At 42.7% G+C, this 27,146-nt stretch overlaps 1 protein-coding gene across 1 annotated transcript in view; it reads left to right on the forward strand.

The window, feature by feature from the left end:
• LOC121869097 (CD109 antigen-like) overlaps positions 1-27,146 on the forward strand; it is a 61,035-nt gene that overhangs the window by 24,266 nt on the left and 9,623 nt on the right. The window contains 16 exon segments of the mRNA XM_042370256.1: positions 10,573-10,765; positions 11,268-11,492; positions 12,369-12,619; positions 13,571-13,729; positions 14,029-14,200; positions 14,713-14,994; positions 17,675-17,808; positions 18,032-18,152; positions 18,417-18,560; positions 19,587-19,721; positions 20,331-20,385; positions 24,362-24,650; positions 24,965-25,082; positions 25,470-25,659; positions 26,177-26,254; positions 26,257-26,330. Of these exon segments, the coding sequence (XP_042226190.1) occupies positions 10,573-10,765; positions 11,268-11,492; positions 12,369-12,619; positions 13,571-13,729; positions 14,029-14,200; positions 14,713-14,994; positions 17,675-17,808; positions 18,032-18,152; positions 18,417-18,560; positions 19,587-19,721; positions 20,331-20,385; positions 24,362-24,650; positions 24,965-25,082; positions 25,470-25,659; positions 26,177-26,254; positions 26,257-26,330 (2,620 nt within the window).

Raw genomic sequence — 27,146 nt, forward strand, 5'->3', positions numbered from 1 at the left:
GTTGTGGTTCTCTGGGCTGGATGATAGTACACGTAAGATCTTTCTCAGTCGCTCCCTGTTGTGGTTCTCCGGGCTGGATGATAGTACACGTAAGATCTTTCTCAGTCGCTCCCTGTTGTGGTTCTCCGGGCTGGATGATAGTACATGTAGATCTTTCTCAGTCGCTCCCTGTTGTGGTTCTCTGGGCTGGATGATAGTACATGTAAGATCTTTCTCAGTCGCTCCTGTTGTAGTTCTCCGGGCTGGATCATGTAAGAGTCGCTCCCTGTCGGTTTCTCTGGGCTGATGATAGTACTAAGATCTTTCTCAGTCGCTCCCTATTGTTCTCTGGGCTGGATGATAGTACACGTAAGATCTTTCTCAGTTGCTTCCTGTTGTGGTTCTCCGGGTTGGATGATCGTACACGTAAGATCTTTCTCAGTCGTTCCCTGTTGTGGTTCTCCGGGCTGGATGATAGTACACGTAAGTTCTTTCTCAGTCGCTCCCTGTTGTGGTTCTCCGGGTTGGATGATAGTACATGTAGTACATGTAAGATCTTTCTCAGTCGCTTCCTGTTGTGGTTCTCCGGGCTGGATGATAGTACGGTAAGATTTTTCTCTACTCATACTTGGACTATTTGTGTAATAATGCGTCTTCAACCTTCAGAACACTGGAGTCATTGGGGCATTTTCATTGTCCTGATAATATTGTGACAGTTAAACCGAGTGTAATTCAATCTTAACTCAAGTTTATTCTTCGTCAAGGTTAATTCGGTTCTAACCCAAGGTAATCACATTCAAACCTTAACTAATTTAAACAGCCCTAATTGTGTTTTTAAATCTCATAGTTCCAGGTCTTCTAAAAATTAACCTAACCTAACGAAATCCTAATCTAATTTTAACCAGCTTAACTCACTTTCTTTTTTATTTCTGTTCTTTTTCCATTTGAAATTCCTCATGATCTTCGTAACTGTGGAGAAAGCGATTGTTGTCTCACTATTTAGCTAGTTAGATGTCGCAGTTCATCAGACCCTCCCTCCCCCCCCGGACACGCTCACCATCCCTCAGGCAGCCCATAACCTGAATCCTGTCAGTTCTACAGTTCTAGCTAGGCTCGCTTAACTCATCGTGTATGGCGGTATCTGTGCGCTGAATAAAATCGTCTGGCGTTCGTCAAATTAAATATTAAAAGTAGCGTCCCGTAGTGAAGGGATTATTATTTTTATTATTATTATTTTAGGATAGGACTTAAGGTTTTAGAATTATCTTTTAAGTAATTTTAGGATAGGTAGGGAGTTTCATATTTCTGAGGTTGGATAAAGAGATTCTGTATGATTAACCCAGAGAAAAAAAACATACTTCACCCCCAGAACCTTCTCTAATAAAGTGAAATTAATTATGATTTTCAAAGGTTCTTATACGTATTTGAAGGTACAATAACGCATTTAAAAAAACCCCGCTCAAGATGCAGCCAAGAACTGTGTCGAACTCGTGTAAGGAATAGAAATTATCGTTTACGTGTACTTGGGAATTTGTTTCTTCGTATCTATAAGCTAAATGAAACAGTGACAGAGTTCTCCTTATACTTTAACATTAACATTCGTCCACCTATTATGCAATCAACCATGCACGTACAATCACCAGTCATGCACCTACCCACCTAGGCCAGGGTTGCCAATGGCCCTGTGCTTGTGCAACTGCTGTGCCCACCCACTCGGCAACCATGAATTATAAGTGTAAACGTTAACTCGACCAATTATATACACCGTAATGTATTTTCTTGTATATTTTATGTATTTTTTCGCCTTTTATTTATATGTTGATTTAGCTATTTATGTTATTACTTATTGATTTACGAAGATATTGGTGGATATATCTTTTTTTTTTTCCTTCTTGCTGTCTGGTCTCTGGGTTAGGTGTTGCGTGGGTGCTGTTGCATCATGGGTGTCGTGACGTCACATGGCCTTTCGTGTTTTTGTTTTTCTTTTTCGAGTCTGAGAAATTATCTGTTCGGTTTTATTTCGCGGTTTTTAGTTATTTTCCCCACAGCTCTTTGTAAATCTAAAAGTAATATTTACATAAACTTTAAAACTGTTTATGGATTTTTATTAGATGGCGAAATTAAGAAGTGAAAGTCCTACAGCTGACCACCTCGTTCCCATCTTACTATAGTGACCACCTGTTGACCCCACCCACCTCTACGACTCCCTACCTTTCACCACGACCCCAACCCTTTAAAACTACGACCTGAAACAACGACCCACCTTAAAACTATAACCTCTTTACCATGACCCACCTCTAAAAACTACATTTCTTTTACCATCACGACCCACCTTTTAAACCAGCACACCCCTTTCTCTAAACCCACCTCCTTCTCCCCTTTTTTTTAACCACTCCTCCCTCTCTCGTAGATACAACCACCTTCATAGTCAGGGTCCATATTCACAGTTCATAATCGTAAGGTAAAATGTCTCTCGTAACTGATAATATAAAACTATATATAACTATTAGGCTGACTTAGGTATAAAACAAAAGTAGTATGAAATAAATAAAACAACAAAAGTATACGTATCTAGATAAACCTTCACTTAAAACTATACTTAGAAGATAAAAGTAATAAGGTCAACAAATATTATGACTAAAAGTTTGTTTTTGTTACATAAGTGGATTTAAGTGATTAATTTAGGCTTAGGATAATTATGCACTTAAAAATTGTTAAACATGCACGAAAACATGTAGTAAACACTTGAGAAAATATGCTCTTAAATATACACTTTAAAATAAGTTAATTAATAATAACTATTAAGTTAATAACTCCTTTTCTGTACATTTTCTCAGTAAATTTACAATCCCAGACAGGATGTGGCCGAAGTAGGATTTTTTAAAGAAGGATTAAATACAAAAAAAACAATATACTGACATAAAGTTCTTATATCCTAACCTTAGTCTAGTGGTGACAACATCTAGTGATCTTGTTTCTTGCTCCATTTACATGTTTTGTTTGATACATCTCATCCTGGTAAACAATGGGTTGACTAGTGTCTGTTTGTCCATGTTTACTTACTTCAAATACATCAACAAGTTATTTCCTTATTGTAGTTCAATTGTAAGGTTCTGTTTGACGAGGGAGAAGGGAGGATGTGGGAGGGGTGTGGGAGGGAAGGGTGGTGGGTGTGGGAGGGAAGTGGGGGGAAGGGTGGAGAGGTGGGAGGGGGTGGTGGGAGGGAAGGGTGGTGGGTGTGGGAGGGAAGGGTGTGGTGGGTGTGGGAGGTGGGGTGGGAGGGAAGGGTGGTGGGTGGGAGGAAGGGTGGAGAGTGTGGGGGAAGGGTGGGTGGAGGGAAGGGTGGGTGTGGGAGGGGAAGGGTGGTGGGTGGGAGGGAAGGGTGGTGGGTGTGGGAGGGAAGGGGTGGTGGGTGGGAGGGAAGGGTGGGTGTGGGAGGGAAGGGTGGTGGGTGTGGGACGCAAGAGTGTGGGTGTGTGAGGTCGTAGGGAAAAGTGGGCGTGGGAGGGAAGGGCGTGAGCGTGGGAGGGAAGGGCGTGAGCGTGGGAGGGAAGGGCGTGGGCGTGGGAGGAAGTGTTAGGTGGTGTGTCATGGTCCAGCCTCCTCCCTGCATTGTCTCCACGTCCCTTCCCTTGTGTCTGTCTGTCTGTCTGTTGTGGCTGCCTGTCTCTCTGTCTGTCCATATGTGTCGATCCATATATCTGCGTCTCTGGAACTGTTTCGAACTGATATGAAAACAGCTTCGAGGTTTCATTGTCATTTGAACTGTTTCGAACTGATGTATTCATTCTGGGGTTCACCAAAGGTTCAGATATGTTAAATTACAAGGCATTACATTACATTACATTCACCCCAACTTAGACTAACCTAATCTAACCTAACCTAACCTAACTCCCAGGTAGCTTTTGGGTGTCTAATCTTCACGTAATCCAGACTTAAGTAGTAGTGTAGTTGTAATATGTGTGTGTGATGGTGTAGTGTATGTATTGTGTGTGTAGTGTAGTATATGTAAGCTGTATAGTATAGTGTATAGTATAGTGTGTGTGGGAGACAGCGTGAGAGAGGAGGTAACAGCAGGTGGTGGTGGTGGTGGGGATGCAGTGCTCCGGATGTGACAGGATTTGCTTCGTTCATCTCTTTGTCCTTGTTTCAGGAATTAATATATTATGCGTCTTATGGGGGTATTAGTAAGGGAGTGTTATTGCTGTTATTATTATTATTTGTTATCATTACCGTTATTACTATTATTATTAGTAGTTGCATTGTGAGTGAAAAATAAAACCGTAATGTCATTAATATATTATAACTATTATTATTTCTTTTGCATTGTTCTTATTTCCATGATAATCCTGAATCAATAAAAAGCTCAGTATTATTTCAGTATCAAGATTAAATTAATATACCTGATCCGAAATGCAAATTATGGACAGTAAGCGACCCGTCAAAATGTAAACCCAAGCAGAACTAAATGGAAGCCTGGGAGGGATGAAGAGGGTAAACTTGCTATAGTGATTTACTGTGATTTAAAATGACCTTACCTATTTTAAATATATAATTACTGGGTGATAATAATTTGCACGAGAATATGTTTTATAATTTTTAAAGGTTATTGTGTATTGTAGAAAATGATGTAGTGAATTGTGACCAAATTTCGAAGTGACAAAAGCAACGCAAAGAGAAATTGAGAGAGAGAGAGAGAGAGAGAGAGAGAGAGAGAGAGAGAGAGAGAGAGAGAGATATAATCCTGCCTTTTATTTTGTCTTTGTTATTAATCTATTGTATGCATGGTCGTGCGTGTTTGTGTGTGGTTGTTTAATGAGGTGGCTGTAGTAATTGCCTCGTTACATGCTAGTTGCAGTTATTGAGGTTACTGAAGCCAACCTTAATGATTACTTAAAATAAAATAAAAATATATATAATTGGGTTAACTTTGATCTGTTAAGTGTGGTATTTATTTATGATAGTTAATTCTTTATTGCTGTTACTCTGTAGTTATAATTTATTTTTATTTATTTAATGTTCTCATGTGATGCTTCAGGCAAGAGTAAGACAAGTTATTTGCTTTTTGTTTTCTTAACGTTTTACTTATTTAAAAACCGATATACTTCAATTGCCTTTCCTAGGGGGTTTGTTTTGTAATTATTTTATCATTTATTCACAATTCCTTCTATTTTTCCTTTTTTTTTTTTTAATTATTCAATAGTTTTATTGTTTATGATGGGAATCTACTTCGTCTTGGCATTAGTTATTTTTCTTGTCTTCTCTGTCAGTCTCCTGCGATGGTACTCTGTAATGTATGGCTTTCAAATATTTTAGATGAGGTTCCTAAAGGTCAACTCTATCGACCTAGGCTGGGTCAGAGGTCACTGCCAGATAGAACAGGTGAAAGTTGAGTCCTGACCTTATTTGTGTAACTTAACAAATGGGAGCTTTTAGTGTGTGTGGTTGTGTGGTTGTGTGGTTGTGTGTGTGGTTCTTGGTTCGTATTTCCTACCACTTCCTCTCTCTCTCTCTCTCTCTCCTCCCACTTCAACTTGTCCTTGTGGGCGTGCGTGGGCGTGACAACCAGCATCACCCATGTTTCCCACCAATGTGTCACGCAAGACATCAGGTGACACCTCCTCTCTCTCTCTCTCTCTCTCTCTCTCTCTCTCTCTCTCTGTCCTTCATGTCTCTGTCAAGGTCTATTGTAACTCAACACCTGTCTAAATCTGTCTAGTTGTGTGTGCGCGTCTGTCTGTCTCTGTCTTTCCGTCTGTCTATTTTTAGTATGTTTATTTATTTATTATCTTATGTTTGTGAATATTTTTCTTATTCTGTCTATCATCTGTTATTTATTTACCTCTCTGTCTTTATATCGTACACGGGTCGTTCCATGCACAGGTCGTTTCAGCACGGGTAGTCAGTCGGCCCAGCAGGTGACGCAGCCCACAAGCAGAGCACTGTGACGTCATTACCACCTTCAGGAGTTTCAAGAGAGGTGTAGCCGACCACACACACACACACACACACACAAGCTAACCCATACATATTACCTGCCTGCATTTACACACAATCCTAGAATAACACACACACACACACGCACGCACGCACAAGCTAACTCATACATACATCTGCTTGCACACACACACACCAATCCACCCACACGCAAATGACCTTTAACTTAACCATGCATTCACCTAACATATCCCACCTACTGCACCTCCATTTATTAACCAGTAACACATTATTTCAAGTAGGACACACTATTGTTATATCTCCGTGTGAGGGATGTGCATGTGGAAGGATGTGCAGGTTGCTGTGAGAACTTAATCACATCTCGATTTAAGGAGCAGTGTTTTAGTTAGACCTCAGTGTACCCCCATGTAATGTCTCGTGCAGCTTGGCTTAGGTTGATGAGAATCCCTGCTCTAGGTGATAAAGTATTTTTCGTATTATAGATAACATGATTTAATACATCTCCTTCTCTTCCTCCTTCCTTCTTTTTAATACGTCTACAGTTGGCTTGTATGTCGGGGCGGGGTTGACGGGGTAGTGTGGTGTGGAGCGATGTGGCAGGAGGATGTGGTTAGACAGTGTGGCAGCAGGGTGGTGTGGCGCGGCGGTATGACGATGTGGGGCAGGGCGTTATGACGGAGCGGTGTGTTTATTATAGAAAAGGACTGATAAAGCCATAGGGACGACTTGGCTTTAAAAGTTGTGAGGTGATAATTTCCTTGAGGGCGCGGGTGTAAAGCCAGGGACGACCAGCCTACCACCCCAGCCTACACACTAAACGACCCTACCCCTCTTGTTTTGTTTTTCCCTTCTCCCTCATCTTTGTCTAAATCCTTTTATTCTTTCTCCCTCTATCCTTTTCTTTTTATTCCTATCTATCTATCAATCTATCCATATCTCTCTTTGTAGATTAAGTTTATTGTAATCGTTCATAAAATTTGTCCGTGTAAATAATAATATATTCTATGAAAGACTTGAATATTTCTTTTGTATTCATCTGAGTTTTACAGTTGATGTATTAATCAATCTTATAGTTTTAATTAAAGTTAATACTTAAATTAAGTTCTAAACTGGAGGAGATTATAATAAATTTTGACTTTGTAACAGGAGATTTGTGACAGCCCCTTATTGGTTGGTATCGTAACGTCAGTTTTTGAAAATCGAGTAATTATTATGTACACATAGTAGATTTACTAGTTAATTCGCGGTATAATACGAAAACAAGAAATAACAAAAAGTTAGGTGGAATATGGCGCCATTATATACCATCGTCCCAAGCTGTGGCCTTTTTAGCTGTGACTTCCGGCTCGGTGACTCACTCCCCAACGCCGCGACCTTACGACACGACTATAGAGTAGAGACCCGTATATAGGAAAGAAAGTGCCATAATGTCTCTTTGTTTCTTCTTACAATAGCGTCTTAAATGGCAACTCACACCCGTTGTGATGTGTTGCCAAGTCTGACTTTAATTTCGGCTAGAATTTATCCGGTAGAATAGGTCGAGGCTTTGTTTAAAATGGCAAGTTATGACCTTTTGAAGCTCTAAGTCTAAAAGTGTTTATTTTGAGTTTGGTGCGTAGGGGGAGAGAGGTAAAAGTGGTGTACCAACTTCACCCACACGATCTCTGTTGACATTTAAAAGGCCGAAGTGTAGGTAGTAGTACTTGTCTTTCTATCTTGAGTTATCGTTAGTATGACATTTCCTCTTATCTCTATAAATACCCACTTATTTGTCTTGTTACTATCTCTGTTTATCAGTACATCTGCCTGTTATCTGCGTTTTTTTTGTTAGAGGCACACCAAGGCAGAATGGTGATAATGGTAGTTTCAATGTTAATCATCATTCGTTCAGGTTGGTGGTGATAACCCCATCAATTGTCGAATAAGTATGTCGTTGGTGATAATGATCCCCACAGAGATAGTATAATTATGTCTGAATAACGGTGTAATGTTTTTGTTAGTCTTGAGAACGGTGATCAACCCCTCCGTCCAACAACGATACTATTGTGACATCACGCATTGTCTGATCTACTATCTTGGACGGTAGACGGAACTGAGACTACTACAGATATAGCGTAAATTCAAGTGACATCCCTGATTTAGCTGACAAGTAGCGAAGAGGATAAAATTTAAGTAAAATAAAATAAAACTCATGCCATAATAAGAAAAAACACTCAATATATACTGTAGGTAGAGGTGGACAAATGAAGGTGGGCGAATCTTCCACTATGATTAGCTAGATGCTGTTGATTGCTCGCGCTGGTGTTGTAAGGTGCTATAGTAATCAAGAATGTACTCTGTATATAGGAATTACTTGTAGTTATTTGATATCAGTTGAGAAGGCTTGATGTAACTATTTCTGTGGCATTCTTTTTTTAACCATACATACACACTTTACACCGAACCACACGCACACACACACACAGAGGTAGGTTATAATAATATGGGGTAGGCATGTTAAAGGTTTGGTTAGGTTGAGGTGAGTTAGGTTAATGTTTTTTTTCTTCGGGAGTTTGGTCAAGTTTGGTTAGGTTAGGGTTTGATTAGGATAGATTTAGGGATTCGCTAAGCTGGGGTGTTTGGTTCGTTTAGGTTTAGGGATTCACTTGGTTAGGTTAAATTTAGGGAATCGCTAGGCTAGGGTTTACTTAATTTATGTTTGGTTTACCTCCCAATTAATCAAAACCACAAATCTCTCCACTGAACCATCAATTATTCACTCAATCATACGGTAAACGGACCCACATTCCACACGAGTAGTCATCATCTTTCCACGTAACCGACCGCGTCAGCTGGAGCTCTACCAAGACCCATACTAAAGAACCGCCTTGGAGCTTCCCCACAAACATATTAGGCTTCACACACGCCACTCGTTCCCACCTTCCGTTATGGTGGTGAAAACAATAAATTCTTAAGAGATGGAAGTATGGTTTTCTTATGGCATTTATTACCATTGGTTTGTTTAATTTCGTTATGTTGAGTTCAGCTGCTTATGGTGGCAAGTGAGTAAAGTGTGTGTGCTGTTTTTGGTTTTTTGTGATGGGTGTGTGAAGGTGAATGCTTATTATTATTATTATTATTTATGAGTATTAGTATTACTAGTTACAGCAATTGGTTCTTATCATTATTACCACTTACGATAACAACAGTCAATATTATCCCACTTCAACTTTCCAATCCATTTTATAGTTCGTCACCCGGACCACCTGGCAGGCTTTCCCTTCCCTCCCCCCCCCGACTTCCCTGTCAGTCATGTTAGTGAGACAAAATATATTGAGGTTAATGACATCACACGGACGGAACAATGCTGTCTGCTGTTACTCTCACGCTCTGCTACCTCCCACTTCTCTCAGTATGACAGCTTAGTTTACCAATCAGAATGTTTATGAGTTTTCGTGTGTGTAATGTTTGTGTTAATGTTGTTATGGGGTATTGGTGATCTAGTTGTGTTAATTTGTTATTATTATTATTATTATTATTATTATTATTATTATTATGAATAATAATAATAATAATAATAAAAGTAGTATCACTGTAGTAGTAGTAGTAGCAATAATAATAGTAGTAGTTAGTTGCAGTAGTAGTAGCAATATTATTAATTGTAATAGTAATAGTAGCAGTAGTATATATGATTTTACAGGAAGTCACTAGCATCGCCACCACCACAGCCGTGAGAGAATTGAAAGTTAAGAATTGAATAGAGACGGAAGTAACCCACGACGAATCAATTATTGACTTAATTGAATAGCTGCCAGCGACTCCAACACCGCGGGGGGAATTGATTCTTTTATTTCAGGCGGATTGACGATGGATTGATGAATTAATTGTTGGTGAGACTATTTTAATGGTGATGCTTTAACCGAAAACTTTATGGCTATTCGTGTGTATATTGAAATGACTGCATTTATATATATTTACTTTGGAAGAGAGTAAAGTTTATGGGTAATTTAAGAATTATTGTAGAGGTTTGATAGAAATTGATTGAGTTTTATTATATAGCATCGTGATCAATTTAGTATAGTCACCGTAGTTAATTTTGTATTTAAGAGAGAAAACGAGATTTTTGTTTTTGTGTTGTATTAGAAAATAGAGACTTCAATTAGGCGTCAGATAGTGTACTGTATTATGTTATGTGTGTGTGTCGTAGAGTGTGACAGGCCAACGGTCTATAAGCTAGGGTGTATCACAGGTTGCACTTTCATACCTGTTTTGAGTTCGTGTTTTAGTCGCTCGTGGGAGGGGATCGAACCTGGGTCTTGTTTCAGATGTAGAACAAGTAGTGATCTTTTCACACAGCCAAGACCTGTATTTTTGTTATGTCATTGTTGTCATCCAGTTGAGTGTTGTTTCATAATTTTCTTGATTGTATGATATTTAACTGGTGTATTTCAAGAGAGTTACAGCACTTGAAAGGCATATTCAATTGAGATTTTTTTCTTTAATTCGTTGTAGGATATCATGTATTAAATATATTTGATTGTATTATGTATAGGACAAAGTTCACCTTGTATTAACGTGTCCAGATATGTTTGTGTGTGCTTTGTAGGACATATGATGATGACATGTGCTAACACCGTCGGACATGGTGTGTTTCAGGACATACAGTGTGGTGGGGTCGAGGGTGCTGCGTCCTAACAGAGACTACCATGTGGTGGTGTCGACGCACGGGACCACGGCGCCCGTCAAGATGAATGTGGAGGTGGGCGGTAAGCAGGACGCCGGCGGGGTCATTCTTAACAGACAGCTGGCTGACCTAGAACCCGACTCTACACAGGTCGTTAACTTCCAGGTCAGTACAGGTCTTCCTCAGGTTATTTTTTACGGGTTCCTCTTAAATTAAAGTCCTCATTTTAGGGATTCAATTTGAAGTCATCAGTGTTTGGCCTTTAACTTTAGGTACGTAACTTCATCCAGTCTTCTAACCTAACCTAATAACCTAACCTAACCCAATAACCTAACCTAACCCAAGTGATTTCAAGATGTCAGTTTAATACCTTTTAACATTCAGGTCAACACACAAGCTCCTGAATTTAAGGTAATTTTCTTCAGATAGTCAAGTTTTAACAAGGTGTGCTGACATATACCCTGCACACACACACACACGCACACAAAACACCCATACACACACACACACACACACACAGACACACCACCCACACCACCCACACACAGACACCACACCCACACCACACAGACACACCACCCACACACACACACCCCACACTACACACACACACACACACACCCACACACCAAGACCTCATCATTTCACTCGGCTCCTTCGTCTACAGATAGGAGAGCTGGGTCCTGGGGATTACAACCTGACGGTGAGCGGGTTCGGCGGCCTCGTCTTCTCCAACACCACGGCCCTAGAGTACGTCCACAAGTCCTACTCGGTCTTCATACAGACGGACAAGTCCATCTACAAGCCCGGGGACATGTTGAAGTTCAGGGTGGTGGTGGTGAACCCTATGTTACGGCCTTCTGTCACAGGCGCCATAGATGTATTTATTACGGTGAGTTTGTGTGTGTGTGTGTGTGTGTATGTGTGTGAGGGTGTGTATGGAGAAGAATTTTTATCATGCACGTTAATGAAATATTTTTGGGGGAAGAGAATATTTGTAAGTAGATAAGATATCATTAATGTTTTATATTCATTAGAAACTTTTAATGATTACTTTTAATTCAAGGGTCAATAATTAACATCAGTAACTTGAATGTTTTTTTGAATTCAAGTCCTTAATCAACATGACTTAAATTACCTATAGTGATGTTTAAAAATATATATAAATAAAAAATCAGTAAAGGGTAAGATAAGTTATTTTTTGTCTCGTGGTAAAAAAATCTTAAACACTTATAAATGAAGGTTTTTAAAAGTGTACAGTTCGATTTTAATTAATTTTTGGACTGGGCTCAGCAGTACAGTGAGTGGCAGGGGACTAACGCAGCTGTATGTCGAGTATGTCTTGGTTCTCTTAATAAACACCAACCTAACCAGAGGGGGGAGAGGGTAACACAACGACTGGGGGTCCATAATGACTGGGGTCCATTACGACTGGGGTCCATAATGACTGGGGTTCATTACGACTGGGGTCCATAATGACTGGGGTCCATTACGACTGGGGTCCATAATGATTGGGGTTCATTACGACTAGGGTCCATAATGACTGGGGTTCATTACGACTGGGGTCCATAATGACGACTGGGTCCATAATGACTGGGGTTCATTACGACTGGGGTCCATAATGACTGGGGTTCATTACGACTAGGGTCCATAATGACTGGGGTTCATTACGGCTGGGGTCCATTACGACTGAGCTCTATTAAGACTGGGGACCATTTGACCATCCACCACTAAGACGATCTCCGTAACACTTCACCGCTTCCCACAGGACGGGGCGGGTCACCGGGTAAAGGAGTGGCGCCGGGTGTTCACCAACAAGGGCGTGTGGACGGGAGAGCTACAGCTGGCGGAGGAACCTGTGTTGGGCCGCTGGAACATCACCGTCGACGTCCTCGGTCAGACCACCTCCCGGGATGTCACTGTCGCCTACTATGTCCTCCCCAAGTTCGAGGTGACGGTGTCGCTGCCGCAGTACACTACCTTTGAGGAGAATGAGTTCATCGCCACCGTCGCCGCCAAGTAGGTCCTGCTGCAGAAGGAGATTAGAACGGGTAGATGGGATTGGAATTTAGGGTTAGGGGGTGGTGGGATAGGGTTAGGTTAGGGGTGGTGGGATAGGGTTAGGTTAGGGGTGGTGGGATAGGGTTAGGTTAGGGGTGGTGGGATAGGGTTAGGTTAGGGGTGGTGGGATAGGGTTAGGTTAGGGGTGGTGGGATAGGGTTAGGTTAGGGGTGGTGGGATAGGGTTAGGTTAGATGGTGGTGAGATAGGGTTAGGTTAGAATGGGTTAGATTAGGTTATGTTAGACAGGGTTAGATTAGGTTAGATTAGATTAGAGAGGGTTAGATTATGTTAGATTATGTTTGACAAGGTTAGGTTACGTTATGCTACGTTAGGTTGGATAATACTAGCCTGTACTTGACAAGAATTTAGGATCAGTGTAGTGAAATATTCCCCCTTAAAAATAAAAACAAATGTACAAAGATTAAAGAGACTATATTGTACACTCACCCAAGAAAACTATCTGTACCCTGGGTGATCGATGAGTTTCAGAATGAACACTGTGACTCCTGTTGTCTCGGTAGGGTTGTCAGAATCCTTCGTCTGTTGTGTCATATTTCTTCAACACAATTTGGTATAGATAGTTTTTTGAGTGACTGTATATTGATGAAAACCTGTAAACAAAACCCTTACTTAATGGAATAAATGGAAGGAAATTAGTGGCACAAATGTAAAGAAAATTTGTGTTTTGTGTACCACTAAACCTAACCTAACCTAACCTAACCTTTAACCCTTCGACTTGACCCAATATAACCTCCCCTGACCTAATATAACCTCCCCTGACCTAATATAACCTCCCCTGACCTAATATAACCTCCCCTGACCTAATATAACCTCCCCTAACCCAATATAACCTCTCCTGACCTACTTTAACCTCCCCTGACCTCTCATGACCTTTCCCGTGGCGCAGGTACACGTATGGCCGGCCGGTGAAGGGGGAGGTGACCTTGCAGGTGACCCCTACATACAAGTACGGTTACCTTCAGGCTCCCTACGACGACCCGATCCGTGTGGTGAAGCAGATGAAGGGCAAGACTGATGTGGTCATTGATATGCAGAATGATGCGAGGTGAGGCTTGTGGTGGTGGTGGCAGCTCTTGACGTGGGTCTTGTAGTGTTTTGAGATGTTATTGTTTATTATTCATGTTATTGTTTACATAAATACTTACATACATACATACACACACACACACACACACACACACACACACACACACACACACACACTGTCTGCCTATCTCTTCGTCTCTGTCTGTCTGTCTTTCTCTATATCTGCCTGTCTCTCTCTTTCTCATTTACTACTACTACTTCTACTATACTATACTACTACTACTACTATTAACGACTCCACCCCCTCTCCTACTACAGGTTAAAGGGTGACTACGCCAGAGAGTTGGAGGTAACAGCCTACGTAAGAGAGGAGCTGACAGGCCGGGTACAGAACGCCACCTCCCACGTCACCGTCTACCGCTACCCCTACACCCTGTCCCTCATCCGCACCTCCGATAGCTTCAAGCCTGGCCTCAAGTACACCGCCTTTGTAAGTGTCTGGGTTAAGTGGTGTTGTTAAGTGTTCAGGAAGTAGGTGCAATTACAGGTAACTTAAGTAAGTGTAAGGTGATTTTTATAAGTCGAGCCCGGGATCAGTTTCCTTTTTGTAAGTGTTAGGATTGTGAAGTAGTTTTGTAAGTGTCTTAAGAAGTTGGGATGGTTATGTAGGGAGCTGTAGTGTAGGTGTTTATGAGGAGGTAATTTTATAAGTATTGTACTAAGTGATAACTGGTGCCTTGTAGGTTAGAGTAGAGCAGCAGTTAACACCTTTTTTTTTTTAGTGGTTCTTGCAACAGCTGAAAGATTATGTAGAGCATCTAGCACTCGTGTCGTCTGTGCTGGGAATGTTCTCTCTCTCTCTCTCTCTCTCTCTCTCTCTCTCTCTCTCTCTCTCTCTCTTACAGTTGGTGCATCACAGTAACTATCACCAAGTATCTTACCACAGCTAAAATCGCCCTCCTGCAAGTTCGTTTACAATAATTATACATCGTCTCTCTACAGCTCAAAGTATCGTATCAGGACGACACTCCGGTCACGTCTGGAAATGTGACCATCCGCCATACCTTCACCAGAGACCCTGAGGGCTTCATGGAGGAGGTACACCAGATCCCATCTACAGGTATCGTCACCTTAGAGTTCATGCCCCCTTTGGAAGACGATGTACTGAGTTTGGCCCTTGAAGCACGGTACCTAGAGCTCACCCGGTGGCTTGGGGACATCATCAGGGCTCAGAGTCCCACCAATGCCTTCCTCCAGGCTACTCTCATCACACAGAACCCTAAGGTGAGTTCTCCAGCTCCTTCACGATGTTTTAAAAAGGATCCAGTTCTTTCACCAGGTCTCAAGAGTGGGTTTGGTTTCCTACTCAAAGGATTTTATAAACACTGATCCCCTCCTGTCCACGAGTTCTTTTTTAGTCTCTGTCACTTCCCGGTTCTTCCATAGAGTTCGGTATAGATTCTGGTTCTTATTTACGTAGATTTCTGTTGTTCCAATCCTTCTCTAGAGTTCTGTTTAAGTTCTAATTCTTTTCCAGATTTTTGTATAGGTTCCAATTCTTCATTAAAATTATATGTAGGTTCCAGTTCTGCAGTAGAGTTCTTTGTAAGTTCTAGTAGTTCTTTCCTACAGTTCTATACCATCTCTTCAGTTCTATGTCGAGTCGAGTTCTTCCCTAGAGCTCGGTATAAATTCCCTAGTGTTGTCCAAAGTCCTAGATTTTCCCTAGAACTCTGCACAAATGTCTAAGTCATCCCCAGAACCTTACAGATTCATCCCTCCCTTAGTACCCTATCTTAGAGTTCTTGGAAGGTCTGATTAGCTGATCCAATCGTTAATTTTTTTCCTAATCTTCCTTTTGAAATATTTTATTCTTGTTTATATTCTCAGTGTTTTTGTTTCCGTAAGAATATTCTTCAGTCTTATTGTTTTTCTACATAATTACGATATTTTCAACCATAATTTTTGTCTTTAACCAGAATTTCTGTTATTTACTCTACTTTCAACCAATAATTTCCATCTTTAACCAATATTTGTCTATTACCTTAACGTTCAACCAATAATTTTCAACTACAACCAAAAATTACTGTTGTTAATTTTACTTTCAACCAAAATTTCCATATTTAACCCAAATTTATCAATTACCATTCACCATTAAAAATTACAAATTTATCTTTTCCAACTATATTTAACATTTCAAATCAACGACTATAATTACCTTAATCATGTGAGGTTAACTATCTTGTTCAATAATTATTAGTCGTTTCTTTGTATGTACAGTCACTCAAAAAAAAACTATCTATACCCTGGGTGATCGATGAGTTTCAGAATGAACACTGTGACTCCTGTTGTCTCTGTAGGGTTGTCAGAATCCTTCGTCCTTTTTGTCATATTTCTTCAACGCAATTTGGTATAGATAGTTTTTTGGGTGACTGTACATGACTCATTTAGTAACTTGTTCTCCTATACGTGTGTGTGTGTGTGTGTGTGTGTGTGTATCTTGTATTCTCTGTCATCTTGTTATTTTGTCATTTCATATTTTTTCAGTATTGTTTAATTTATGGTTAATGGACTGACCTTATCTAGACTGAATTAGACTTGATGACTGAACTGCCGTATCTTAATGACTGAACAAGACTCCCTAATGACTGACTTGGCTTATCTTGATGATTAAACTAGCCTATCTGATGACCTGAACAACCCTATTCATAACAAACAAACAACTAAAATCCCCCTTAACGATCGAACTACCTCATTACCTTCCTCTAATGATTGAACTGATGACCTGAAATACCCTATTCATAACAAACCGAACTACTGTACCTAAAAAAAAAAATCCCCGTTAACGACCGAAAACTACCCAATTACCTTCTGTTAATGACGCAACAGCTCTTATCATAGGCAGTAAGAGACAGATATGATTACTGCCTTACTATTATTGCATGAGTTACCTATCTAATGCTGCATGATTTCATCCCCCCATTCCCTCCCCTCTCCATACCAACCCCCTCCTCCCCTCTCCCCCCCTCCCTCCCTCTTCCTCCATCCCTTCCCTGCATGGTTCATCGTGACGTCAACATCAGGTCGGGCAAAGACATCACAGGTCGGTATGTTCCTCGTCTCTCTCTCTCTCTCTCTCTCTCTCTCTCTCTCTCTCTCTCTCTCTCTTCCCTTATTTATTATTCCCCCTTTTGGTACCACTATTCCCGTTGGTACCACACTGTAACTCTAATGGTACACCCCTCTCTTGTTTTTGGTACCATTATCCCTTTGGTACCATACTGTAACTATGGTATTCTATGGTATCCCCCCTCCCTTGTTTTTGGTACCACTATCCCCTTCTGGTACCACACTGTCCCCTACCTCCTCCCTTGGTATATTATACTCTATTTGGTACCACATTACCCCCTTTGATGCCACACTATACATCCTTTGGCATCACACTGCACCCCTTTCCTTTTGGTATCTCACTCTCCCCCTTTGGTACCTCCTTCTCCCCCTTTGGTACCTCCTTCTCCCCCTTTGGTACCTCCTTCTCCCCCTTTGGGTACCCTACTTCTCCCCCCCTTTGGTACCTACCTTCTCCCCCTTTGGTACCTCCTCCTCCCCCTTTGGTACCTCCTTCTCCCCCTTTGGTATGAGAACCCACAGTCGAGAAGTATTGACCATTTCTAACTGAATATGAAGGAAATTTTTTACTTGCATGTCTAAATAAAAATAAAAATAACAATATAATGATACAATTTCAATTACCATACTGATGCTATTAAGTTTTATCCACGCACATAAATTATAATATATATTTTATTTTATTAGTCTAGGTCTTTAGGAGTGAAAATTATGATATGTTTTATTTTTAACTCGTGGAAGTGTTGCCCCGTGTCGATTCCATAAGGATGTTATGTTCACTATGACCTTGTTCTTGTATGCTTGTTTGTTTGACCTTTCCCCCCGGGGTCAACAGGTGGGGGAACCTGTAGAGGTAGGCCTCAACGCCACACAGCCTATGGTCTACTTCGTATATGAGGTGATAGGTCGTGGGGATGTCCTCTTCGCCGATACCCTTCAGGCTCATAAGGGAACCACCCATTCCTTCAGGTGAGTGAGTGAGTGATAGACAGCCTTACTCACCTTCCTAATGTACAGTGTCACCGATAAAACTAATAATTGTGTTAAATAAATAGTCCGATCATAATGGAATTGAAGTAAATAAGAAAAAAATAGTTATTCACTACATAAACAGACGGATTAGTCAATAAGTGATAAAAAAAGGGTAATTTTATCTGATATGAGAGGTGGAATAACTCGCGTGGTGTTACAGGTTCGTGGCCACACCGTCCATGGCACCAAGGGCTCGTCTGGTGGTGTACTACGTGCGTGAAGATGGTGAGATGGTCGCTGACTCCCTTCACTTCGCTGTCTCCGGGGCCATCCAGAATGATGTAGGTTCCTCCCTCACCTTGATAACCCGGTGCTTTACATAGAGTAAATACTTTTAAGTTTCCATTATTTTAGAAGCGGATCCAAAAAATTTCATAAAATGTGAATATTTAGTATATTTCTAATCATACCTTAAGTCAGATGTATATAAAAATTTTAATATCTACATTTATTAAGGCCAAAAAATCATGTAAAATCACACAACAATAAATAAATCATGTACACTATAAATAAACACGTATTATGCAAAAACCAAACTGTTGCAGGTGTTTGTGAATCTGACCCCCAACACGGTGGAGCCAGGCGGTGACGTAGCTATCACAATCACCACCAAACCCAACTCTTTTGTGGGTGTGTTGGCCGTGGACCAACGAGCCCTGATGCTTGGCAAACACAACCACTTCTCACAGGTCGGTATATGTGTGTGCAAGACCTCTCTGTGATCTACCTTTTGTGTTAGTCAGGATTACCGTTTAGTTTAAGGCATATATGTTAAGCTTAGATCATACACCAATCAGCTTAGGGCATACACCAATCATATGAAACAGCTTAGGGCATTTATGTTAACCTTAAATCATACACCAATCAGCTTAGAGCATAAATGTTAACCTTAGATCATACACCAGTCAGCTTAGAGCATAAATATTAAGCTTAGATCATACACCAATCAGCCTAGGACACATACACCATTTCTTTTAATATAGAGAGCTTGTATAATATTCTAAAACCATACTAATATACTCACAAAGGATAAAAATATGTTCTGGTATGATTAGACGTTCCTGTGAGTTCCCAAGATCGTCAATACCCCCCCATACGTCTGTTTCTACCCGGGGCTGTTGAGGGGTAGTGGATGTACTGGTTGATGATGTGAGGCGTTTGTGTAGGTTCAGCCTCTGCAGACAGCGCCACGCCTAGATGGTATTACTGCGTCACCGTATATAAAATAGATGCCTGGATACACCTCGTCATAGGGTTCCAGGGTTGGGTGTACATTATCTTGGAGGTCTCATAACATCTATCTATCTAACAACTGTCAATTTACCTCTCACCTCCCGATTTACCTCTCACTTCCCGATTTACCTCTCACTTCCCGATTTACCTCACACCTCCCGATTTACCTCTCACCTCCCGATTTACCTCACACCTCCCGATTTACCTCACACCTCCCTCATTTAGCTCACATGGGGATGCTACCAAAACGAGCTTGAATTCCACTGTGTGTCTATATTCATGTACACTTATGATGCCCTGTTTTAACCCTTGTGGTATGACGTTAAAGTTCAGAAGTAAGGTGTAGATGGGTGTATTCTGGATGTATCGTAAGTGTGCAAAGGTGTCTTAGCTGTATTCCTGTATCTTGAGTGCATATTATATGTATGATTATGTATCCCTTGTATCTAACTTACCGAGTCGTGTATGCATGTATGTGTCAGGAAGAGGTGGTAGAGGAACTGGAGAACTACGATCCAGGCCGCAGGAACCTCGAAGGCCCTTGGTTCAATCTACGCCGTCGTAAGAGGGCTCTGTTCAACTGGCACGGCACCACTACCGCCAACGATGTATTCAAGGTTAGTGTGTTGCTAAGGTCACGAATTTAATGACATATAGACCATAGATTAATTTTTATGTTGTGTTTGTTGGGGAGATGATTTTGTTGACATCTAATAGAACAGGAAATTATGATATTATTATATTGGTGCAAAAATATTATCTATACCCCCCCCCCACCACAACGAAGTAGTAAGAATGTGTGAATGACTGCTAATGGTGTGTGTGTGTGTGTACTCTTATTACAGCCACTTGCAGACACTTTAACAGGAGATGGTTAGAGAGTCAAGGAAGAGGATATTCACTTAAGTATAAAATCCATCCTAGCTTAAAACATTATCCTGTGAATTACGATCTCAAACACCAAACCTAAGTCTCTCTTCTGCCAAAATCTTTCATTAAAATCTCAAAAAAAGACCCAAGTCTCTTCTGCCAAAATCTTTCATTAAAATCTCAAAAAAAAACCCAAACCAAGTCTCATCTGCCAAAATTTTTCATAAAAATCTCAAAATACCAAGCCAAAGTGTCTCTTCTGCCAAAATTTTTCATCCAAACCACAAAATCAATGTTTGAGGTTCCGGTATCATGTTAAAGATCATTATTACTAATTTATTATGTTATTATTACAGAACGCCGGTGTGGTTGTGCTTACCAATGGTTTAGTTTATGACTTCAACCCATTCTGTGAGTACCAATGTCTGTCGTCTACTCCACAACATAATGCTGTTTTAATCTTGATACTTGATACTGTTTTAATATTGATACTGTTTTAATATTTATATAAACCTTAACTGTACAATAACCGACCTTAGAGAAATCATGAAACAATATAAATGGTTAGAAAAAGTAGGATTATTAATTAGTAAAGGATTTATATGGATAATTATGTTACAAATTATAGTTGGATTAATGAAGAATGAACTATGATTGTGTCTAAAAGATGTTGTGTTGCAGTATGGTGAGTGTGTTGGGCTGTAGTATGGTGAACATATAACACTGTAATCTACTTTAGATATATTATGCTTTGTGTGGCCTCCTAACTTGTAGTAATGTACTTAACTGTAGTAACTTAACAAACTCACTTTTCTTAGTTAGAGAATTAGAGTTGAATGGTGACTTTCCTTAGTTAGAGAATTAGTTACAGAGTTGAATGGTGACTTTCCTTAGTTAGAGAATTAGTTAGAGTTGCATGGTGACTTGTAAGTAATAGGTTCGTGGGTACTTGAGTCTTAGGGCAGGACTTGTTGAGTAAGACTTCAGCTAACATGTGAGAGAGAGAGAGAGAGAGAGAGAGTCTTATCTGTCTCGACTGAACTTACCTGGGCCCCGATGTGGGATGGTCAATTGGGCCCCGGTGTGGGATGGTCAAATGGGCCCCGATGTAGGATGGTCAAATGGGCCCCAGTTCTCATGATTCTTGGTCTGTTTGATTAGGTTTGTCCTCCATTAGAATTGTGGCTCATCAGGTCTCTCTCCTAATGCAGTAGCCAGGTTAGGTTAGTAAAATAGTATTTTTAGGGCTTAATTAAATTTCCTGGAATAATTTGACTCAGGATGTTGGTTCAGATAAAAGTAGAGGTGAAGTTTACAGCCAGTGGGTGGAGCTTAGTAGTGAGTGGGTGGAGCTTAGCAGTGAGTGGGTGGAGCTTCGTAGTGAGTGGGTGGAGCTTCGTAGTGAGTGGGTGGAGCTTCGTAGTGAGTGGGTGGAGCTTAGTAGTGAGTGGGTGGAGCTTAGTAGTGAGTGGGTGGAGCTTAGTAGTGAGTGGGTGGAGCTTAGTAGTGAGTGGGTGGAGCTTAGTAGTGAGTGGGTGGAGCTTAGCAGAGAGTGGGTGGAGCTTAGCAGTGAGTGGGTGGAGCTTAGCAGTGAGTGGGTGGAGCTTAGTAGTGAGTGGGTGGAGCTTAGCATACAGTGGTTGGATATTAACAAAGAATGGGTAAAGCCTAACAAAGTGAATGCTACTTGGTAATGCATGGAAGGATTCTAACACAGTAGGAGGAGCTTATTGTAAAGTGGGTGGAGCCTTAGATGAAGTGGGTGGAGCCATTGATAAAAAGTGGGTTGAGTATAAAGGTAAATATATAAAGCTTAGCAAGGAAGGAAGACAGTGTTGGAGAAATGAAAGGAGGTAGAACACAGTGCCCCTCCCACGTGTGCTGAAGGCTTAGTGTTATACCCACACTCTCTCTAACGGGTCACCAGGCCTATGGATCCCACTCTCCCTTCATTTACTTTAGTGCTAATACAGTAGCAGCAACCACCCACCCCTTCCACTTTGTACTAACCCGTGTGCTTGTGTACTGTACTAACTCCTGCTTGGCCCTAGTGTACTACCGGACGATACTGGACGACCCCCGGGACCTTAGGGCCATGGAGTCGCAACTCCCACCGGCGACACTGGTGCCGCACCCACAAGTAGCCGTCCGCACCCGCTTCCCTGAGACCTGGATCTTCAGCGATGCAGACTCAGGGTACGGCGGCACCCAACCAGGAAGTCTTGGCCACCTTCTCTTGGAACTCTGGACCTCCTTTGGGACATCCTGGCATCCCGTTTGGGACTCTTGCATATCCTCCAACGGACTCTACCCCTTTGGGACTTTTGCTCTCCTACTAGACTGTAGCACGCACCTCTTAGACTACACTAGACTATCCTTTAAGGACTCTTGCACACTCAATGGACTTTATCAACTCTTTGGAACTCATTTATCACTTCCGTTGTGTATCTCTGTTGCCTCCAAGATTCCCAGAACCTTCTGTAATACCCTCTTAGACTCTTATCACGGTTACTTGACTCCTACCTCCTGTAAAGCCTATCTCGACTGTAAGACTTTTGGCAACACTGTGGGACTATACACAATATCACACCTCGTCTGTCTGCTCTGCCCTCAACCTACTGTGGGAGTCTAAAAGGAGTAGCGATCTCTTCTGTAGATCTTTAGGGCCACTGTGAGAGACCTTATCATTCTGTAGATCTCTTCTGTAGGTCCCTAGTGTCATGTCAGGGTTATGTAGTATACTTGAAGCTTTATCTATGGGACTCCTTTGCATCCATGTAGTAGTTATGTCAAAGCTTAAGCTCTGAAGTTTTTCTCATGCATGAAACTTCCGACCACCTGTTTAGTGTCAGCAACAACCTCACAGATTGAACAACAGCAGCGTAGTTCATGGCAACATAAGAGTAACTCAAGACCACATAGCAACATAACAGAGTAACTCAAGACCACATAGCAACATAACAGAGTAACTCAAAACACCATAGCAACATAACAGAGTAACTCAAGACCACATGGCAACATAACAGAGTAACTCAAAACACCATAGCAACATAACAGAGTAACTCAAGACAACATAGCAACATAACAGAGTAACTCAAAACACCATAGCAACATAACAGAGTAACTCAAGACCACATAGCAACATAACAGTAACTCAAGACCACATAGCAACATAACAGAGTAACTCAAGACCACATAGTAACATAACAGAGTAACTCAAGACAACATACACAGGATAACATGGTGTAGGGAGAGGCCTCATAGTATGGTGAAGGACCTATTATACTGTGGCATAAATTTAGACTATGACTCGGAAGAAAAAGATGGAGAAAAGGTTAAGATAAATTATGTTGGTCTGGAGTGCTGATGAAGTTAAAAGAATGTGATGTTTCCCTCAAAAATGAATTCGTGTCCTTCAAATACTTCAACCATCACAGTTGTCTTTGGCTGGTAGGGAACTGTTGCCTTTAGAACTGCCGTGTGTCCAGCTCGGTGAAGTGAACTCGATGTAAAGAAGCAGTAACGAATCGACTTCATATGACTTTCTTCACTACTTTGCCAGACGTTACAAAGACATTCAGCTACTGTGGCAATAAAGGTGTCCATTATCAGACGTGTGGGATAACGATAGTTACTACTGGACGAGACGTGTGACTGATGTGTTACTGTGACATATGTGGTCCTCACTACCACACGTGTTATGTGAAGTGAGGTGCTCTAGTGTACAGTGCTCACCAATAGCCTATGAGGGCAGGATGTCCTCACACATGACCACCACCCGGGATAAACAAGAGAGTAAGAGGCTGCGGCACCCAGTAGGTAACCGAGCCATTGTTCTCAGTATGGCGGGTTACCTGACTACCAATACCAATGACCGACTGTTTTCTCTATAGCGTTGTGCTTCTCTATTCCATTCCTCATAAAACCTAATCGACTAAAACACGTTGTTAACATCGTCACTGATCGTACAATACAGTCTGGCTTTGTATTTAAAGGTCGCTTTTCCAGAAGAGGTGGGCATTAACCGTACTGGCTTCACCGTACAGCACCGCCACACTACCCACTAACTTGGTGGTGGGAATGATGTACAGTCGGGGTCAAAAGTTCGCTCCCTCCCAAACTGAAGCAGCATCGACCCCAAATGAGATAAAACAACACACATGAAACAGGGTAAGTCAGTTCGGAGACTCATTCCCGTGACTCGGTTTCACCACGAGGAGCGAACTTCTGTCCCAGACTGTACTTAAAAGTTAAACCGGTGACCATGGGTTTCATGCTGTGTGTGTGTGTGTGTGTGTGTGTGTGTGTGTGTGTGTGGATCATAGGTAGAGTATATGGTGTAGCACAAGATGGTGCAGCAGCATGAGTAACAACCCTGCCCCTACAGTGGCCAATATGCTGCCCGTGGGTGAGGGCCCCATTGACGGGTCACCTTGGGACCCACACCGACGACCTGCCGCCATCAATGGCTCCTTCTTCCGAGAGTTTGCCCCCATGGAAGGGTCGACGATGCGGCCTGACCTTGGGCCTGGCCTGGCCTATAATGCCCCAACCAGGCCGCCCCTCGCCGGCCCCTATGCCTTCTCCTACCTGCCCCCACCACCTGACAACCGCCCACGCGTGTACCTCAACCAGGCTGCCCCGCCCACCTGGCTCTTCATCGATGCCCAGACCAAGTGTGTGATGAACGATGCCCACATACTCCCCTCCCCGGCCACTCCCCCTCCCACACATAACCTTCACACTCCACGCGCAGCTGTAGTATGCGACAGCCTTTACCACACCATCATGCACACACTAACAACAACTATTATCATGAGAACTATGTGTTGTAACCTCCCTAACTGAAGACATGTATGAATCAGGCTGTTTAAAAAAAAATGAAATGTACTCCTATCACCTTAAGTATATATTGTGTATATTACTGATCAATCATATTATGGAAGATAGATGTTCAATGTTATATAGACTGACGGTGTGTGCGTGTCAGGTTCAACGGGGTGGTGACGCTGAGAGAGAAGGCACCAGACGCCATGACCTCCTACATGATCTCTGCTTTCGCCGTTGATGACTTCCACGGCCTGGGGGTCACCAAGCAGCCCTCCAAGGTCAGTGGCTCACCTCTTGGGTAGTTCACCTGTACCCATACACTAACACCCCCTTCTTCATGACCTTGTATTTCACTTGTTTATTACTTGTACCGTATTTGTTCAAGTTCTGTGATGTATGTCACCCAACCCAACCCCACCTACCCCACCCCACCCACCCACCACCACCCACCCCACCACCACCCACCCACCCACCACCACCCCACCCACCCACCCACCCCACCCCACCCCACCCCACCCCCACCACCACCCCACCCCTCCACCACCACCCCACCCACCCCACCACCACCCCACCCACCACCCCACCCCACCCCACCCCACCACCACCCCACCCCACTCCACCACCACCCCACCCCATGACTGACTCTCTGCCTACCCACCTTACAGCTACAAATCTTCAGGCCATTCTTCACGTCGGTACACTTACCTGAGGCTGGAGTGGTACGAGGGGAGGCGGTGGCGGTGGAGATGGTCGTGTTTAACTACGGCGACGAGGACCTTACTGCCGATGTCACTCTGGATAATCTCAAGGGGGACTTCCTTTTCGCTGATTTTGTTAACGAGATCGACCAGGGCTGTGAGTTGACCCGTGTTCGTTCGTTCGTTCAGTGTTCCCGTGTTCAATATTTCATTACAGTCTGTATGATAATGTGGATGATGTCACTGCCTGTATATAATGTGGTGGATGATGTCACTACCTGTATTATGTTATGGATGATGTCACTGCCTGTATGATAATGTGGTGGATGATGTCACTACCTGTATGATAATGTGGATGATGTCACTACTTCTATGAAACTGTTATGGATAATGTCACTACTTGTATGATAATGTTGTCGATGATGTCACTACCTATATTATATTATGGATGATGTCACTACCTATATTGTTATGGATGATGTCACTACCTATATTGTTATGGATGATGTCACTACTTACAGTATAATATTATAATGTGGATGATGTCACTACCTGTATTATGTTATGGATGACGTCACTTACCTGTATGATAATTATGTTGGCTGCTATGGATGATGTCACTGTCTGTATTATGTCATGGATGATGTCACTAATCCAATATTCACCTACGACAGCACCGTCAGGAAGAAAAACGCGGCAGGTGCAAGTACCGGTAGGAGGTGGAGTGCCCGTGAGCTTCATGGTGGTGCCGGAGACTCACTTGACATCACCGTCACTGCTACTGCCGGCGCCGCCATTGATGTTGTGACCAAGAAACTCCTGGTCAAGGTCTGTGGCTCCTGCTTCTGTATCGGTTAAGAGAGGGTGAGAGGAGGGTGTGTGAGAGGGAGGGTGAGAGGGAAGGATGGAAGGAAGGAAGGAAGGAAGGAAGGAAAATTATCAACAATTTAGTCATAATAGGGATAATCTACATTCTAAATCCACACTAGAGAGGTGTTAAATAAATAATCCGACCGGTAACCCCCGACCTCACCACCCCTGCTAACCCCCGACCTCACCACCCTGCTAACCCCCGACCTCCACCACCCCTGCTAACCCCCGACCTCACCACCCTGCTAACCCCCGACCCCACCACCCCTGCTAACCCCCGACCTCACCACCATGCTAAAACCCCCGACCTCACCACCTCCTGCTAACCCCCGACCTCACCACCCCTGCTAACCCCCGACCTCACCACCTGCTAACCCCCGACCTCACCACCCCAACCCCCGACCTCACCACCCCTGCCAACCCCGACCTCCCACCACCTGCACCCCCGACCTCACCACCTCCTGCTAACCCCCGACCTCACCACCCCTGCTAACCCCCGACCTCCCACCCCCTGCTAACCCCCCGACCTCCCCACTGCTGACCTCCCACCCCTGCTAACCCCCGACCTCACCACCCCTGCTAACCCCCCGACCTCACCACCCTGCTAACCCCCGACCTCCCACCACCCCCCCTAACCCCCGACCTCACCACCCCTGCTACCCCCCTACCTCACCACCCTTGCTAACCCCGACCTCCCACCACCCTGCTAACCCCGACCTTACCACCCTCTAACCCCCGACCTCACCACCCCTGCTAACCCCCGACCCCACCACC

The sequence above is a fragment of the Homarus americanus genome, unplaced genomic scaffold (assembly GCF_018991925.1).
Source record: "Homarus americanus isolate GMGI-L3 unplaced genomic scaffold, GMGI_Hamer_2.0 scaffold24694, whole genome shotgun sequence".
NCBI classification, from domain to species: domain Eukaryota; kingdom Metazoa; phylum Arthropoda; class Malacostraca; order Decapoda; family Nephropidae; genus Homarus; species Homarus americanus.